Source organism: Ceratotherium simum, chromosome 22, assembly GCF_057802395.1.
Source record: "Ceratotherium simum simum isolate JZ-2026a chromosome 22, ASM5780239v1, whole genome shotgun sequence".
Classification (NCBI taxonomy): domain Eukaryota; kingdom Metazoa; phylum Chordata; class Mammalia; order Perissodactyla; family Rhinocerotidae; genus Ceratotherium; species Ceratotherium simum.
Window position 1 is genome coordinate 20,169,362 of NC_141921.1, and position 16,628 is coordinate 20,185,989.

The 16,628-nt window shown below is 38.9% G+C and overlaps 1 protein-coding gene across 3 annotated transcripts in view; it reads left to right on the forward strand.

Annotated features, from left to right (window-relative positions):
* Window positions 1-16,628, forward strand: part of RHBDL2 (rhomboid like 2) — a 47,225-nt gene that overhangs the window by 22,156 nt on the left and 8,441 nt on the right. For all 3 annotated transcript variants that reach the window (XM_004425990.3, XM_087446243.1, XM_087446242.1), the window contains one exon: window positions 1,959-2,071. In XM_004425990.3, the coding sequence (XP_004426047.1) occupies window positions 1,959-2,071 (113 nt within the window). The remainder of the gene's footprint in view (window positions 1-1,958; window positions 2,072-16,628) is intronic.

The window sequence follows — 16,628 nt, forward strand, 5'->3', positions numbered from 1 at the left end:
TTACAGTGCCTGACATATAGTAAGACACTCAAAAAGAATTTGCAAGGCTGTGTAAGACATGTGACATATGGGGTTGTATAAATTAGGATTGCTTTTGGATGCAAGTAACAAGAAATCTAGGGGCTAAAACAGATGGAGGTTAATTTTTTCCCATAAAAGAAGCCCAAAGCCCAAAGATAGGTGGTTGGTTCATCAGTTGAATGAAGCCAGGACTCTTGGTCCTGTGCTGACATCTCTGCTTTTCCCTTGGCCCTTCTGTCATGGTTGCAAGTTGGCTGCTGTAGCTCTGCATTCAAAGCGGGGAGGGGAAGAGGCAGTACCAGGTAGTGGTGACATCCATCCCTCTTGTCAGGACAGAGCTCTCTTAAAAGTCTCCTAGCAGCGCTGCTCTTGCTTGCTTCTCATTGGCCAGAGCTGTGTGACATGGCTACCCCAGGCTAAGAGAGGCTGGGGAGTCAACGTCAGCTCTTCCAGCCTCGCTGGAGGGGGTAGACAGGGCATGAGGAAGTGGACGTTGGATTACCTACAGTAACATAAACAGAAAGAGGGAAAGATGAGAATGGGGATGGCTTCACAGATGACATGGATTCAAGCTGGACCTTGAAGGGTGGATAACATTTGGATAAAAAAATTAGTATTTCTATTTCAGGTATATGACAGGGTCTCATCTTTATGCCACTTCTACTTTTGCTGTTGAGCAGCAGAAAGAGTGCTTGGGGTGATTCTTTAGGGTTTCTGTGCTATTGGTCACTTTGTCTTCAAGCTGTTCCGAGGACAGGATGTGATGGAGTTCTTTGACCTGCTTGTTCAGATTCACAAAGTACACGCTTCCAAATCCCCTTTACGTCTGCCATCTCCATAAGACTAGTATAATTGTCCTTGATAGACTATTCTGTGCTGAATTACATGTTACTTCTCATATGTCTTTGAAGATGGCTTGGACAGTGATAGTTGTGGCTGGGTGCACACGTGGCCATAAAGGTAAGTAACCTGTTCTGCAGGGTATGCCCAGAGAACCTCTTCGATGACCTGATGCATATTTGTTAAGTAAACTATAATGCAAAAACACAATCTCTAAAACTAAAACAAAAGCTGCTGCACTTTGTGGAGGATCCAACATCTATTTTGTTTTTTAACTTTTTGGTTTAACCTGAAACTTAAGAAAAAAAAAAAAAAAGCATTATGCTACATAGCAAATAAACTAAGAATTACTTTAATGTGGGAATTTGCCAAATTACATTCAGAGATTCTCCAGAGATGCTTCTGGGGTTTGACAAGCAAAATAATATGAATTTCATTTAAAAATATTTTGACCTATTTAAAAACTATAATAAAAAACGCCTGCACTCAAATATGTTATATGCCAAATCATAATACATGCGGGATACCAACTTTAGCTCATGTTACTAGGTAAACTTTCTTTTTTTCATTCTGGTAAACTGTTTGTTTTAAATTTTTAATGTCAAACTGGGAATGATTTTTCTCCTGCCATCTCTGTTTTATTAAAGAAGATCCTGAGATTGCAAGACAAGTTGTTAACAAGACCTATTGAAATTTAAACTCAATAGAAGTGAATTAGGGTTGTCTCAACACTGTGCAACTGAAACAAAATCAGATGCTGAGGCTGACATAAGATGGCAATTGTCATCTAAACCTAATTTCAATTTTCTATTCCTTAAACCAGCCTCATTGCTGTGTCTTTGATATTATCTGTAACTGTTATAAAACAGAACTTATAAAATAAATGTATACTTCTAAAATGTCCTTTTATCTGTTTTGCATATGGAAGCTCCACGTAAGATTTTATTTTTAAAAAAGTCATCCAAAGAAAATTAGAAGATGGAATTCAAGTTAAGCAAGTCCTTCACTAGAAACAACCCATCAACGCCTGTTAATCTCCCAAGGAAATAAGTGCCTGGGTTAGTCGTAATATTTGACAACTGTGTTTGTCTCTGCAGAGTTCAGCACATCTTGGGGAATCTCATTATGCAGCTCATTTTGGGGATTCCTTTGGAAATGGTCCACAAAGGCCTCCGAGTGGGGCTGGTGTACCTGGCAGGAGTGATTGCAGGTTAGTGTTCTGAGGGTAACACAGAATCAACACCTCTGGACCCTTAGGAGGTGATACACAAAGCAGAGGTAACAAACATTGATAATGGGCTTCTTATTTAAGTCAAGATTTATTCTACTCCTAATATGTGCTAGGGAATCTGGTAAGCATTAGAGATAAGATATTAGAGATAGGATAAGCATATAGAGATAAGTCATTGTGCCCATCCTCAGGTGTCTCACAGTCAGACAGGGTTTTGCACAATTGGAAACTGCGAGTAATTTGGTGCCCAGGTGCATATATCGAGTAAAGGCCTAAAGGCAGATCATGAAGGCCCTTATGTGTCAGACTAATAATTTGGGGAAGTAACATGATCAAATTTGCATTTAAGAAAGATAACTTCAAAAGAATGTAGAGAAAAGTGAAAGGGGCCCAAAGATTGAGAAAGGACTAGCAGCACATATATCTAGGTGTGCATAACATGATACATTATGGTGTGGGCAGAAAATATTAGAACTCCCATCCATCCATTTATTTATTTATTGGAAACATTTTTTAAAAATTAAAATTTTTAGTTTGAGATAATTATAGATTTATACTGCAGCTGTAATAAATAAATCCCTAGAGGTCCCATGTACCCTTTAACCAGTTACCCCCAATGGTAACAGCTTGCAAAACTATAGTACAGTACTACAACTGGGATATCCACATTGATATAGTCAAGGTACAAAACATTTGTAGCACCACAAGCTATCCTCTCTTCCCTCCCACCCCTACACCCTCCTTTACCCTTGGCAACCACTAATCTATTTTTTATTTGTATAGTTTTCTCACTTCAAGAATGTTATATAAATTGAATAATACATTACAGTCATGCACCGCAAAATGACGTTTCGATCAATGACGGACTGCATATAGGAAGTTGGTCCCATAAGAGTACCATATAGTCTAGGTGCGTAGTAGGCTATATCATCTGGGTTTGTGTAACTACACTATATAACGTTCGTACAATGATGAAATCGCCTAACGATGCATTTCTCAGAACATATCCCCATCGTTATGTGGTGCATGACTGTATATAGCCTTTTGGGATTGGCTTTCTTCACTCAGCATAATTCTCTGGAGATTCATCTAGGTTGTTGCATGTATCAATAGTTCACTCATTTTTATTGCTGAGAAGCATCCCATGGTATGGATGTACATTTGTTTAACCTTTTGTTTATTGGAGGATATTGGAATTGTTTCCAGCTTTTGGCTATTACAAATAAAGCTGCTATAAACATTTGTATACAGGTTTTTGTGAACATAAGTACAGAGATTTGTGAACATAGTTTTCATTTCTCTAGGATAAATGCTCAAGAGCACAGTTGCTGGGTTGTATGGTAGTTGCATATTTAGTTTTTTTCTGCTTGAGGAAGATTAGCCCTGAGCTAACATCTGTGCCAACCTTCCTCTATTTTGTATGTGGGATGCCTCCACAGCATGGCTGATGAGTGGAGTGAGTCTGTGCCCGGAATATGAACCCTTGAACCCCAGCTGCCGAAGCAGAGCATGCAGAACTTTAACCACTTGGCCATGGGGCTGGCCCCTATTAAGTTTTTTAAGAACCTGCCAAAATGTTTTCCAGGATGGCTGTTCCATTTTACATTCCTCTAGGCATTGTATAAGTGATTCAGTTTCTCCATGTCTTCACCAGCATTTGGTGTTGTCACTATTTTTTATTTTAGCTGTGCTCCTAAGTGTGTAGTGATATCTCATCATGGTCTTAACTTGCAGTTCTCTAATGACTAATGATGAACATCTTTTCATGTGCTTATGTGCCATCTGTATATTTTCTTTAGTGAAATGTCTGTTCATGTCTTTTGCTCATTTTCTAATTAGATTTTTTGTTTTTACTGTTGAATTTTGAGAGTTCTTTATATAGTCTAGATCCTAGTTCTTTATTGAATATGTAGTTTACACATATTTTCTCTCAGTCTGTAGCTTGTCTCATTGTCTTAACAGGGTCTTTCATAGAGCAATAGTTTTTATTTATTTTTTTGTGAGGAAGATTGGCCCTGAGCTAACATCTGCCAATCCTCCTCTTTTTTTTGCTGAGGACGACTGGCCCTGGGCTAACATCCATGCCCATCTTCCTCTACTTTATATGGGATGCCGCCACAGCATAGCTTGACAAGTGGTGTGTTGGTGGGTGCCCAGGATCTGAACTGGCGAACCCCGGGCCGCTGCAGCGGAGCATGTGCACTTAACCGCTTGTGCCACTGGGCCGGCCCCAATAGTTTTTAATTTTGATGAAGTCCAATTTATCAATTTTTCCTTATATGAATTGTGCTTTTGGTGTCATGTCTAAGAACTCTTTACTGAGCCCTAGGTCTTGAATATTTTCTCCCATATTGTCTTCTAAAGTTATAGTTTTATACTTTACATTTAAATATGTGATCCATTTTGAGTTGGTTAATTTTTGTATAAGCTGTGAGGTTTAGATTGAGGTTCTTTTTGTTTATTTGTCTGTGGATATCCAATCACTCCAGAATAACCTGTTGAAAGACTGTTCTTCCTTCATTGAACTGCTTTTGCAACTTTGACAAAAATCAGTTGGCTGTAGTTGTGTGGGACTATTTCTGGGTTCTCCTTTTTGTCCCATTGATCAATGTATCTATCCCTTCACCAATACCACATAGTCAATACTGCTGTAGCTATATAATAACTCTCGAGGTCAGTTAGAGTGATTCCTCTTTTTTTGCTCATTTTTAAGATTAGTTTATGCATTTTTCTTTCACAAAATGATTGGTGTCTAATTTGCTGGCTTTTTTTGTGATATCAAAAGGCTTTCAGTAGTAAGCTATCTAACAGATGTTGAAAAAACAAATACAAAATATGTTGCTTTCAGGACATAATAGCATTTTTCTCTCACGGAGTAAGAATGTAACTGCTTTTCCAAAAATTCTCATGCAATGAAAAGGGCATTTTGAAAACTGGTCATTGGAAATTATTCCATCATTATGCGATTTTGCTGCTTTGAAAATGATGCAACAACTCTTATAAGTTCACACTTAAAAAGTGGGGAAACAATTTCCTAATCTGTTTTAAAATTTCTCAGTGAAGAGTTTTAGTGGGTTTTAAACTTATTTATTGTAACACTTTCTGACTAGTTTGCAAGAACAAATGACTGACATTAGGGAAGGCGGTACATAGTAGCCAAATTACAACAAAATTTTTGCATAATTGGAGTTAAGCTCAGCCAGAGATGCAATTCTTCCATTTTAAACTACACATCAGTTTTTTTTTTTTTGTGAGGAAGATCGGCCCTGAGCTAACATCTGCCAACCCTCCTCTTTTTGCTGAGGGAGACTGGCCCTGGGCTAACATCCGTGCCCATCTTCCTCCACTTTATATGGGACGCTGCCACAGCATGGCTTGCCAAGCAGTGTGTCGGTGTGTGCCTGGGATCTGAACCGGCGAACCCCGGGCTGCCGCAGCGGAGCGCGCACTTAACCGCTCACCACTGGGCCGGCCCCAAACTACACATCACTTTTTAATTTTATATTTTGGCTATGACAGGGATTAAGAGAAAATTTCTATAGAAAAATAACTGAGCTTAGAAGTATATCTGCATTTCTGTGCCATGATATTTAACTAAGATTTTAAAAAATAATGGAGCTTATTTAATAACACTGCTCATTGAAAGAATTTTTTAAATTAAAGACATTGTTTTTTCAGAGCAGTTTTAGGTTCACAGCAAAATTGAGAGGAAGGTACAGAGATTTCCCATACACTCCTGTCCCTAAACAAGCTTAACCTCCTCCATTATTAACATCCCCCACCAGAGAGGTGCATTTGTTACAATTGATGAACCTACAGTGATACACCCAAGTTCATAAAAACTAGGGTTCACTCTTGGTGTTGTACATTCTATGGTTTTGGACAAATGTATAATGACATGTATCCATCATACTATCATACAGAGTATTTTCACTGCCCTAAAAATCTTCTGTGCTCTGCCTATTCATCCCTCTCCCTGACCCCTAATCCCTGGCAACCACTGATCTTTTTACTGTCTCCATAGTTTTGCCTTTTCCAGAATGTCATATAGTTGGAATCATATAGTATGTAGCCTTTTCAGATTGGCTTCTTTCACGTAGTAATATGTATTTCTTTCCTCCATGTCTTTTCATGGCTTGAAAAGATTTTTTTATACTACTAATAAAGTAAAAATGACTTTAAAATATTGTGTAATCAATATGTCTCATCCTTTAAAAATTCTATTTTTGTGTTTTTTTAAAAACATACTAGTGTCATAGTACATATGTCATTTATAAGTAAGTAAATGTACCTCTATTACAGCGGATGGTTGTATTAGTTTCCTAGGGCTGCCATAAGAAAGTACCGCAAAGTGGGTGGCTTAAAACAACAGAATTGCATTGTCTCACAATTTTGGAGGCTTGAAGTCTGAAATCAAGGTGTCAACAGGGCCAAGCTCCCTCCTCTGATACCTGAGGGGGAGAATCCTTCCTTGCTTCTGGTGGTGGCCATCAATCCTTGGCATTCCTTGGCTTGTAGCTGTGGCACTTCAATCTCTGCCTCCATTGTCACATGGCATTCTCCCTTTGTGTGTCCCTGTCTCCTCTTTTGATAAGGACACAGCCATATTGGTTTAGGGTCCCACTCTACTCCAATATGACCTCATCTTAACTAATCACATCTGCAACAATGCTATTTCCAAATTAGGTCATCTTTGGAGGAGCTGAGGATTAGGACTTCAACGTATCTTTTTGGGGGACACAATCCGACCCACTGCAGTGCTCAAATTTTTTTTACCAGTCAAAACTTTGCCAGCCTCCTCGAGCAGTGGGGATGGAGAGCAGGAAGCAGTCATGAGATAGAATGGGCAAGGCTTAGTGACATAGCACCCCATCCTACCTCCCTCCTGCATCTGTGGATCCTGTTTTTCCACTTTCTACGTCTGTTCCTGCACACACCTGTTTTTCCTGCCCTTGAAAGCCTTTTGTGATGGTCAGGCCCTTCCTGGCTTCAGCATCTACACCCCTGTTTCCCCCACAGCTTGATTTCAACCTGTGGACTCAACCCTGCCCCAGTTTCAGAGGAGAGAACGTGAATAACCTGTTCATATCCTTTGCCTGTTTTTGCAATAGCTTCTCGGCGGGTATCTATATGGATTCCTGTCTATCCTTCACACTGCTGCCTGGGTCACCTTCCTCAAACACAGGTCAGATCATACTGTACCCTTCCTAAAACATGACAATGGCCCAAAGAAAGTTGGAACATGCAAGATTGCCTTTCCTCACCCTCCACTGCTTGGCCCACTGCCTTTCTTTCTTTCTTTCTTTTTTTTTTTAGGAAGAATAAACTTTACTAATATTCAAAAAAGAAATTATACATGAAGAGGTTAGGGGGAGATTTGATGTAACATGTTTTTTTTCTTTAATCTCTTTTTTGAGCTATGACTGACATACAAAAATCTGAACATATTTAATGTATACAACTTGATGAGTTTGGAGATTGATTTACACCCGTGAAACCCTCACCACAATCTGTGCCATAAATATATCCATCACCTCCAAAAGTTTCCTCCCACCTACTGCCTTTCTTGCTCAGCTTTTTTTCAAGATTCCTTCATATGTAATATAATTCTAGTTTCTCTACCCTTGCTCTGGGCAAAGCGTGGTCCACAGACCATCAGCATTGGTATCTCCTGGGAGCTTGTTAAAATGCAGGATGTTGGGTCCCACCCCAGACCTGCTAATCAGAATCTGGGTGAACAAGTCCACAGGTGATTTGGATGCACATTCAAGACTGAGAAGCGCTGGTCTGCACTCGCACCCAGGGTCCCCCAATCTGACTGATCATCAGTATCACCTGGAGAGCTTGTTACAGCTGAAGGGATCCAGATCCCACCCACAGCTACTGAATCAGAATCTCGGGGATATGGCCCTGGGATCTGTGTCTTTTTTTCTTCTGTTTAGTGAGGTATATGTCAACATACAATAAATTGCACACATTTAAAGGGTACAATTTGATAAGTGTTGATACTGTATATAGCTATGAAACGATCACCACAATCAAGATAATGAACTTATCCATCACTCCCCCAAAAGTTTCCTTGTGACTCTTCAGAATCTCATCCTCCTGCTTCCCCCTGCCCCTCCCCCACCTTACCCTGGCAACCACTGATCATTATAGATGAATTTGTATTTTCTAGAATTTTCTATAAATGGAATCATAGAGTATGTACTCTTTTTTGGTCTGGCTTCTGTCACTCAGCATAATTATTATTTTTAAGAAGTCAGAGATTTAATTTGTTTTTAATTAGCAAGTCCATATTCCTTCCACTATACCATACAGGCTCTTGGGAAAACAATATTTGTAGCATAATACATAATCTTCCAAATGGCCAGAGGTGTGCAAACAGGAGCATTGTTTTCGAGTTTTTTTTTTTTTTGCTGACTTTATGATAAGATGGTCTTCTTTCTTCAGATCTTTTTTTCATTTATTTTATTGAGGTTGTATTGGTCTATGACATTGTGTAATTTCAGGTGTACATTATTATATATCAGTTTCTGTATAGACTGCATTGTGTTCACCACCAATAGACTAGTTTTTATCCGTTACCATACATATGTGCCCCTTTACCCCTTTCGCCCACCTCCCACCCCCTTCCCCTCTGGTAACCACTAATCTGTTCTGTTTATCCATGTGTTTGTTTATCTTCTACATATGAGTGAAATCATATGGTGTTTGTCTTTCTCTGTCCGGCTTATTTTGCTTAGCATATTACCCTCAAGGTCCACCCATGTTGTTGCAAATGGGACGACTTTGTCTTTTTTATGGCTGAGTGGTATTCCATTAGATAGATATACCATATCTTCCTTCTCCATTCACCTGTTGATGGGCACTTGGGTTGCTTCCACGTCTTGGCTATTGTGAGTAATGCTGTGATGAACATAGGGATGCATACATCTCTGAATTGTTGATTTCATGTTCTTTGGATAAATACCCGGTATTGAGATAGCTGGATCGTATGGTATTTCTATTTTTAATTTTTTGAGAAATCTCCATACTGTTTTCCATAGTGCCTGCACCAGTTTTCATTCCCACCAGCAGTGTATGAGGGTTCCCTTTTCTCCACATCCTCTGTAACACTTGTTATTTCTTGTCTTGTTAATTATAGCCATTCTGACGGGTGTAAGGTGATATCTCATTGTAGTTTTGATTTGCATTTCCCTTATAATTAGTGATATTGAACATCTTTTCATGTCCCTTGGAAGATATCTTCTTTGGAAAAACGTCTGTTCATATCCTCCGCCCATTTTTTGATCTGGTTGTTCATTTTTTTGTTGTTGAGTTGTTATGAGTTCTTTATATTTTGGAAATTAATCCCTTGCCAGATGTATGATTTACAAATATTTTCTCCCAGTTGGTCGGTTGTCTTTTCATTTTGTTCATGGTTTCCTTTGCCTTGCACAAGCTTTTTAGTCTGATGTAGTCCCATTTGTTTATTTTTTCTTTTGTTTCCCTTGCCTGAGTAGACATGGTATTCGAAAAGATACTGCTAAGACTGATGTCAAAGAGCGTACTGCCTGTTTTCTTCTAGGAATTTTATGGTTTCAGGTCTTACTTTCAAGTCTTTAATCCATTTTGAGTTAATTTTTGTGTATGGTGTAAGATAATGGTCTACTTTCATTCTTTTGTACGTGGCTGTCCAGTTTTCCTGACACCGTTTATTGAAGAGTCTTTCCTCTCTCCATTGTGTATTCTTGGCTCCGTAGTTGAAGATTAGCTGGCCACAGATGTGCGGTTTTATTTCTGGGCTCTCAATTCTGTTCCATTTATCTGTGTGTCTGTTTCCTGCCAGTGCCATGCTGTTTTGATTACTATAGCTTTGTAGTATATTTTGAAGTCAAGGATTGTGATACCTCCGGCTTTGTTCTATTTTCTCAGGGTTGCTTTGGCTATTCAGGGTCTTTTGTTGTTCTGTATAAATTTTAGGATGTTTTGTTCTATTTCTGTGATGATTGTCATTGGGATTCTGATTTGGATTGCATTGAATCTGTAGATTGTTTTAGGCAATAAGGACATTTTAACTATGTTTATTCTTCCAATCCATGAGCATGGAATATCTTTCCACTTCTTTCTGTCTTCTTTGATTTCTTTCAATAATGTCTTGTAGTTTTCAGTGCATAGGTCATTCACCTCCTTGGTTAAATTTATTCCTAGATATTCTATTCTTTTTGTTGCAATTGTAAATGGGATTGTATTCTTGAGTTCTCTTTCTGTTAGTTTGTTATTAGTGTATAGAAATGCAACTGACGTTTGTATGTTGATTTTGTACCTGGCAACTTTGCTATTGTTGTTTATTATTGCTAATAGTTTTCTGGTAGATGCTTTAGGGTTTTCTATAAATAGAATCATGTCATCCACAAACAGTGCGAGTTTTACTTCTTCCTTCCCAATTTGGATCCTTTTTATTTCTTTTCCTTGCCTGATTCCTCTGGCCAAAACTTCCAGTACTATGTTGAATAAGAGTGGTGAGAGTGGGCACCCTTGTCTTGTTCCTATTCTCAGAGGAATGGCTTTCAGTTTTTCACCATTAAGGATGATGTTGTCTGTGGGTTTGTCATATACGGCCTTTATTATGTTCCTTCTCTACCCATATTATTGAGAGTTTTTATCATAAATGGATGTTGGATCTTGTCAATTGCTTTCTCTGCATCTATTGAGATGATAATGTGATTTTTATTCCTTTTTTTTTTTTTTTTTTTTGCTGAGGAAGATTCACCCTGAGCTAACATCTGTTGCCAATCTTCCTCTTTTTGCTTGAGGAAGATTTGCCCTGAGCTAACATCTGTGCCAGTCTTCCTCTATTTTGTATGTGGGTTGCCGCCACAGCATGGCCACTGGTGAGTGGTATAGGTCCACACCTGGGAATTGAACCTGGGCCGCCGAAGTGGAGCATGCTGAACTTTTCCATTAGCCCACAGGGCTGGCCCCCCTACATTATTTTTTATCTGATTGTGTTCTTCATATCCAGAATTTCTGTTTGGTTTTTTTTTTCTTTTGAGCTTCAATCTCTTTAGTGAAGTATTCCTTCTGTTCATTAATTTTGTTCCTGAGCTCATTGAACTGTGTTTCTGAGTTTTCTTCTCATTGAGTTTCTTTATGATAGCTATTTTGAATTCTGTGTCAGTTAGATTGTAGTTTGCTGTGACTTCAGGTTTGGTTTCTGGAGAGTTGTCATTTTCCTCCTCTTCTGCAGCGTTACTGTAGTTCTTCACAGTGTTTGATAAATTAATCCTCTGCCAGCACATTTGCGATAGAAATCACCTTTTCTTATTTGGGTACAGCTTTGGTTACTTTGGTTCTGGTCACCTGGGTCTCGTGTTCCTCTCCTGGCTCTCCACAGGCTTGGATGCTGCTGTCCTGTGCACCACCTGTGCTGCTGTTCCCGGGTAGTCTTAGGGTTCTGGTTGCCCTGCTGCCAGAGGTGCTGGGTTCATGGGTCTCACTGTCACTGGCGGGGGCTTGGGGACTTGTATACAGCCCCTGCTGCTGGTGGAGCTGGTGTCAGAGTTGCCACCACCAGGGGCTGGGTCACCAGTTCTGCTGTGGTTCTTGTTCCTTCTACCTGCCACCATCTCGGGGGAGCAGGGGCAGGGTTTTCTTTTCCCGCCTTGTCTGCTTGTAGTTGTGCCCATCAGCTGCCCTGCATTCTGGGGGCCAGCCACAGCTGCTCAGCCAGATACCTTCAGGCAGGCTGGGCCGCTCTGCTCAGCAGGCAGGCTGTGCTTGCGTGGGTGGGGCGGCTGCGCTCTGTGGCAGGTTGCGCTTGCATGGGCAGGGCTGCTGCTCTGGTGGGGCGCCTCAGCACAAGCTGAGCCACTGCCATTTGGCAGGGAATGTTTGTACAGGCGGGGCTGCCACTGCACAGTGGGCACTCCTGCTGGCTGGGCCACCGCTGCTCTGCAAGCGTTTGTGCATGGACCGGGATGCCCCCACCTCTGCTCACAGTCACGCTGGCCACTGTGTTAGGATCCGTATCAGGATTGCTACTGCCAGGAAGCGAGAGGGGGCCGCTCCCGTAGTTCCACTGCTTCCCAGGGGTCTAGTCCTCCCACCTTCAGATGTATAGCTGCATGGATGTCCCAGGCATCCTGTTGTGCCATGTAGGGAATCCTCTGTTGGTTAATGGATGTCCATTTAGTTGTAACTTAGAGGGGAGAGACAAAAGGAATAACTTACTCCACCATGATGCTGACATCACCCTCTCAGCCTAATTGTTTTGAGATTTATCCATGTTGTTGTGTGTATTGATAGTTGATTCCTTTTTATTGCTGAGTAGTATTTCATTGTGGGGATATGCCACAATTTGTTTATCCATTCTCCTGTTGATGGACATTTGGGTTGTTTCCAGTTTGGGATATATATGAAGCTACCATGAACATTTGTGTACAAGTCTTTGTGTGGACAAATGTTTTCAGTTCTCTTGAGTAAATACCTAGGAATGGAATGGCTGGATCCTATCATAAGGCATGTTTAAGAAATGACCAAATTTTTAAAATAGCTTTACTGAGGTATAATTCATATATTACACAATTCACTCATTTAAAGTGCATAATTCAATGTTATTTACTTAATTCACAGGGTTATGCACCCATCATCACAATCTAGTTTTAGAACATTTTTGTCCCCCAAAGAAACCCTGTACCCATTAGCAGTCACTCCCCACTCCTCACCCCACACCCTCACTTCTCCAGCCTTCTGCAACCACTAATCTACTTCTTGTCTCTTTAGATTTGCCATTCTGGACATTTCATGTTAATGGAATCATACAATATGTGGTCTTTTGTGACTGGCTATTTTCACTTAGCATAACGTTTTCATCATTCATCCATGTTGTAGCATGTATTAATGCTTCATTCCTTCTTATTACTGGACAATATTCCACTGTATGGATATACCACATTTTCTTTATCCATTTATCAATTAGGGACATTTGGGTTGTTTTCACTTTTTGGCTATTATGAATAATACTGCTATGAACACTTGTGTACAAGTTTTTGTGTGGCTCTCTTGGGTACATACTTATGAGTGGAATTGTTAGGGTAATATGGTACAAAGAGGTGCCATTTTACATCTCCACCAGAAGTTCCAGTTCCTCCACATCCTCAGCAATACTTGGTATCATCAGTCTTTCTAAGTTTAGCCAATCTATTGGGTCTATAATGGTATCTCATTGGGTTTTAATTTGCATTTCCTAATGATTAATGATGGTGAACATCTTTTCATGTGCTCATTTGCAATCTATATATCTTCTTTGGTAAACTACCTTTAAATCTTTTGCCCATTTAAAAATTGGATTATATTCCTTATTATACATAATAATATATATTCTGATTACAAGTCCTTTATCAGATATATTACTTGCAAATATTTTCTCCTAGTCTCTTGCTTGTTTTTTCATTTTCTTAACAGTATCTTTTGAAGAGCAGAAGTTTGATTAAGTGTAATTTATCAGTTTTTAAATTTTAGAATTGTGCTTTTAGTGTTATATCTAAGAAATTTTGACTAGCCCAAGGTCACAAAGATTTTCTCTTATTTTTTTTCCAGAAGTTTTATAATTTTAGGCTTTACAAATAGGTCTATGGTCCATTTTTATACATTGTACAAGGTATGGATTGAAGTGGCACTTTTTTGCATGTGGATGTCTAATTGTTCCAGTATCATTTGTTGACAGGACAATCCTTTCTTCACTGAATTGCCTTTGCATCTTGTTGAACTCAGTTGTCCATATTTATCTGTGTGTCTATTTCTGGACTTCCTATATGTTCCACTCATATATTTGTATATCTTTACACCACTACCACTCTGTCTTGATTACTGTAGTTTCTAATAAGTCTTTTTTTTTTTTTTTTAAAGATTTTATTTATTTTATTTTTTCCCCCCCAAAGCCCCAGTGGATAGTTGTATGTCGTAGCTGCACATCCTTCTAGTTGCTGTATGCGGGACTCGGCCTCAGGATGAACGGAGAAGTGGTGCCTCGATGCGCACCCGGGATCCGAACCCGGGCCACCAGCATTGCAGCGCGTGCACTTAACCACCAAGCCACAGGGCCGGCCCTCTAATAAGTCTTGAAATCAGGAAGTGCTAGTGCTCCAACTTTGCTTTTTTTCAACGTTGTTTTGGCTATTTTAGGTCCTTTGCATTTCTATATGAATTTTAGCATCAGCTTGTCAATTTCTACAAAAAAAGTCTAATAGGATTTTCATTTGGATTGCATTGAATCTGTAGGTCAATTTGGGGAGTAATGACATTTTAATAATATTGAGTCTTCCAATCCATGAACAAGGTGTATACTTCCATTTATTTAGATCTTTCAAAATTCCTCTCAGCATCTTTTTTAGTTTTCAGTGTTCAGGTCTTGCACATTTTTGGGGGATCATATTTATCTCTGTATTTCATATTTTTGAAGTACTGTATATGGTACTGTTTTCAAAATTTCTATTTCTCATTCTTCATTGCTATTACATAGAAATATAGTTGATTTTTTTGTATATTGATCTTGTATCCTCCAACTTTGATAAATTCACTCATTATTTCTAGTAGTTAGTTTAATAGTTAGTTTAACTGTTAGTTTAAATAGTCAATTATCTTCTAAAGAGATTTAAATAATAAGATAAAAATCTGGTATATTTGCCCATGTTCTTACTATTTCCAGTGTTCTTCCTTCCTTAGTCTCTCTCCATATTTCCATCGGATATCTTTTGCCTTCTGCCTGAGGATTTCCTTTAACATTTCTTGTATGCTCATCAATTCTTTCATCTTTTGTTTGTCTGAAAAAAAACGTTATTTTGCCTTCATTTCTGAAATATATGTTTACTAGGTGTTGAATTCTAGCCTGACAGTATTTTTCTTTCAATACTTTAAAGGTGTTGCTCTACTGTTTTCTTATTTGCATTGTTTCTAATGAGAAATCTGTTAACATTCTTATCATTGTTCCTCAGTATGAAACATCTGTTTTTGACTCTGGCTGCTTTTAAGTTTTTCACTGGTTTTGAGCAATTTGATTTTTTTGTGCGTTTGTGTAGTTTTCTTCATGCTTCTTGTGCTTGGGGTTTGTTGAGATTCTTGGATCTGTGGGTTTATAGTTTTCATAAAACTTTGGAAAAAATTTGGCCATAATTTCTTCAAATATGTTTTCTGCATCTGTCTCCTCTTCTCTCCTTTTGGGACTCCAATTACATATTTATTAGGCTGCTTGAAATTAACCCACAGTTCATTGATGCTGTATTTACTTTTAAAAATATTCTTCTCTGTGTGTTTCATTTTGGATAGTTTTATTACCATGTCTTCATGTTCACTCATCTTTTCTATTGCAATGTCTAATCTGTAATTAAACTCAACCAGTTTATTTTTTCATCTTAGACATTGTAGTTTTCACCTTTAGAAGTTTGACTTGAGTCTGTTTTATATCTTATACAGCTCCACTTAACTTTTGAACATATAGAATACAGTTGTAATAATTATTTATTGCCCTTTTCTGCTAAATCTTACACTTGTGTCCGTTTTGGTAGGTTTTAATTCTTTCATTTTTCTCTTCATTATGGGTCATATTTTCCTGCTTCTTTTCATGTCTGACAATTTTTGTTTGGATGCTCGACTTTTTACCATTGGATGGTTGATATTGTATTCCTGTAAATATTCCTCAGATTTGTTGTGGAACTCAGTTACTTGGAAGGAGTTTGATCCTTTCTCGTAAGATTTCTAGGTGAAACTGTGTTTTTGAGTCACGTTTAGTGCTAATTATTCCCCACTACTTGTGCAGGCCCCTTCTGTGTCCTTTATCCAATGCCCTGTGAATTATAAAGTTTTCTAATTTGGCAAGTTACTTAGTCTGTCTGGTGCTGTGTGAACAATAGGTACTCTTCCCTCTGTTCCTTTCTGGTGGTTCTTTCCTTGGCTCAGGTAATTTCCTCTCATGCTACTCTCTGGAGTTCTCTCTCTGTGCAGCTCTATCCTCTCTGGTGCTCTGTCTTGCAAACTCGAGCTTCCTAGGTCTATCTGGACTGTAAACTCTATCTCAGCAAATTAAAGTTTACTGAAATCTTCCTGAGTTCCTCCTTCATGCACTGTAGCCTGTAATCTCTCTAAGGCAGTAAGCTGGACAATCAGACAACTCATCTAATTTATTTCTTGTCTCTCAGGGTTCACTCTTTTGTTATCTGACGCCCAGTATCTTAAAGACCATTGTTTCACCTATTTTGTCCAGTGCTTTAGCTGTTTCAGGAGGGAGAGAAAATTTTTATCCTTGTTACTCCTTCATGGCCAGAAGCGGACATTTGTATCGGTATTTTAAAAATAAATTTCTCATATGATTGTCTTAAACCCCAGCCCTAGTCTGTAGGTTAACATTTGAGAACCATTGCTGTAACCCTGTTGGACTACTTCTCACTGATCTTCAGTCATCCATATACCTTCATTTCTATGTCTTTGCTTTTCTACTTCCCTAAGTCCTAAATACCTTCTTCCCCTTTGTTTTCCCTAAATCTTAAAGATTCTTCAG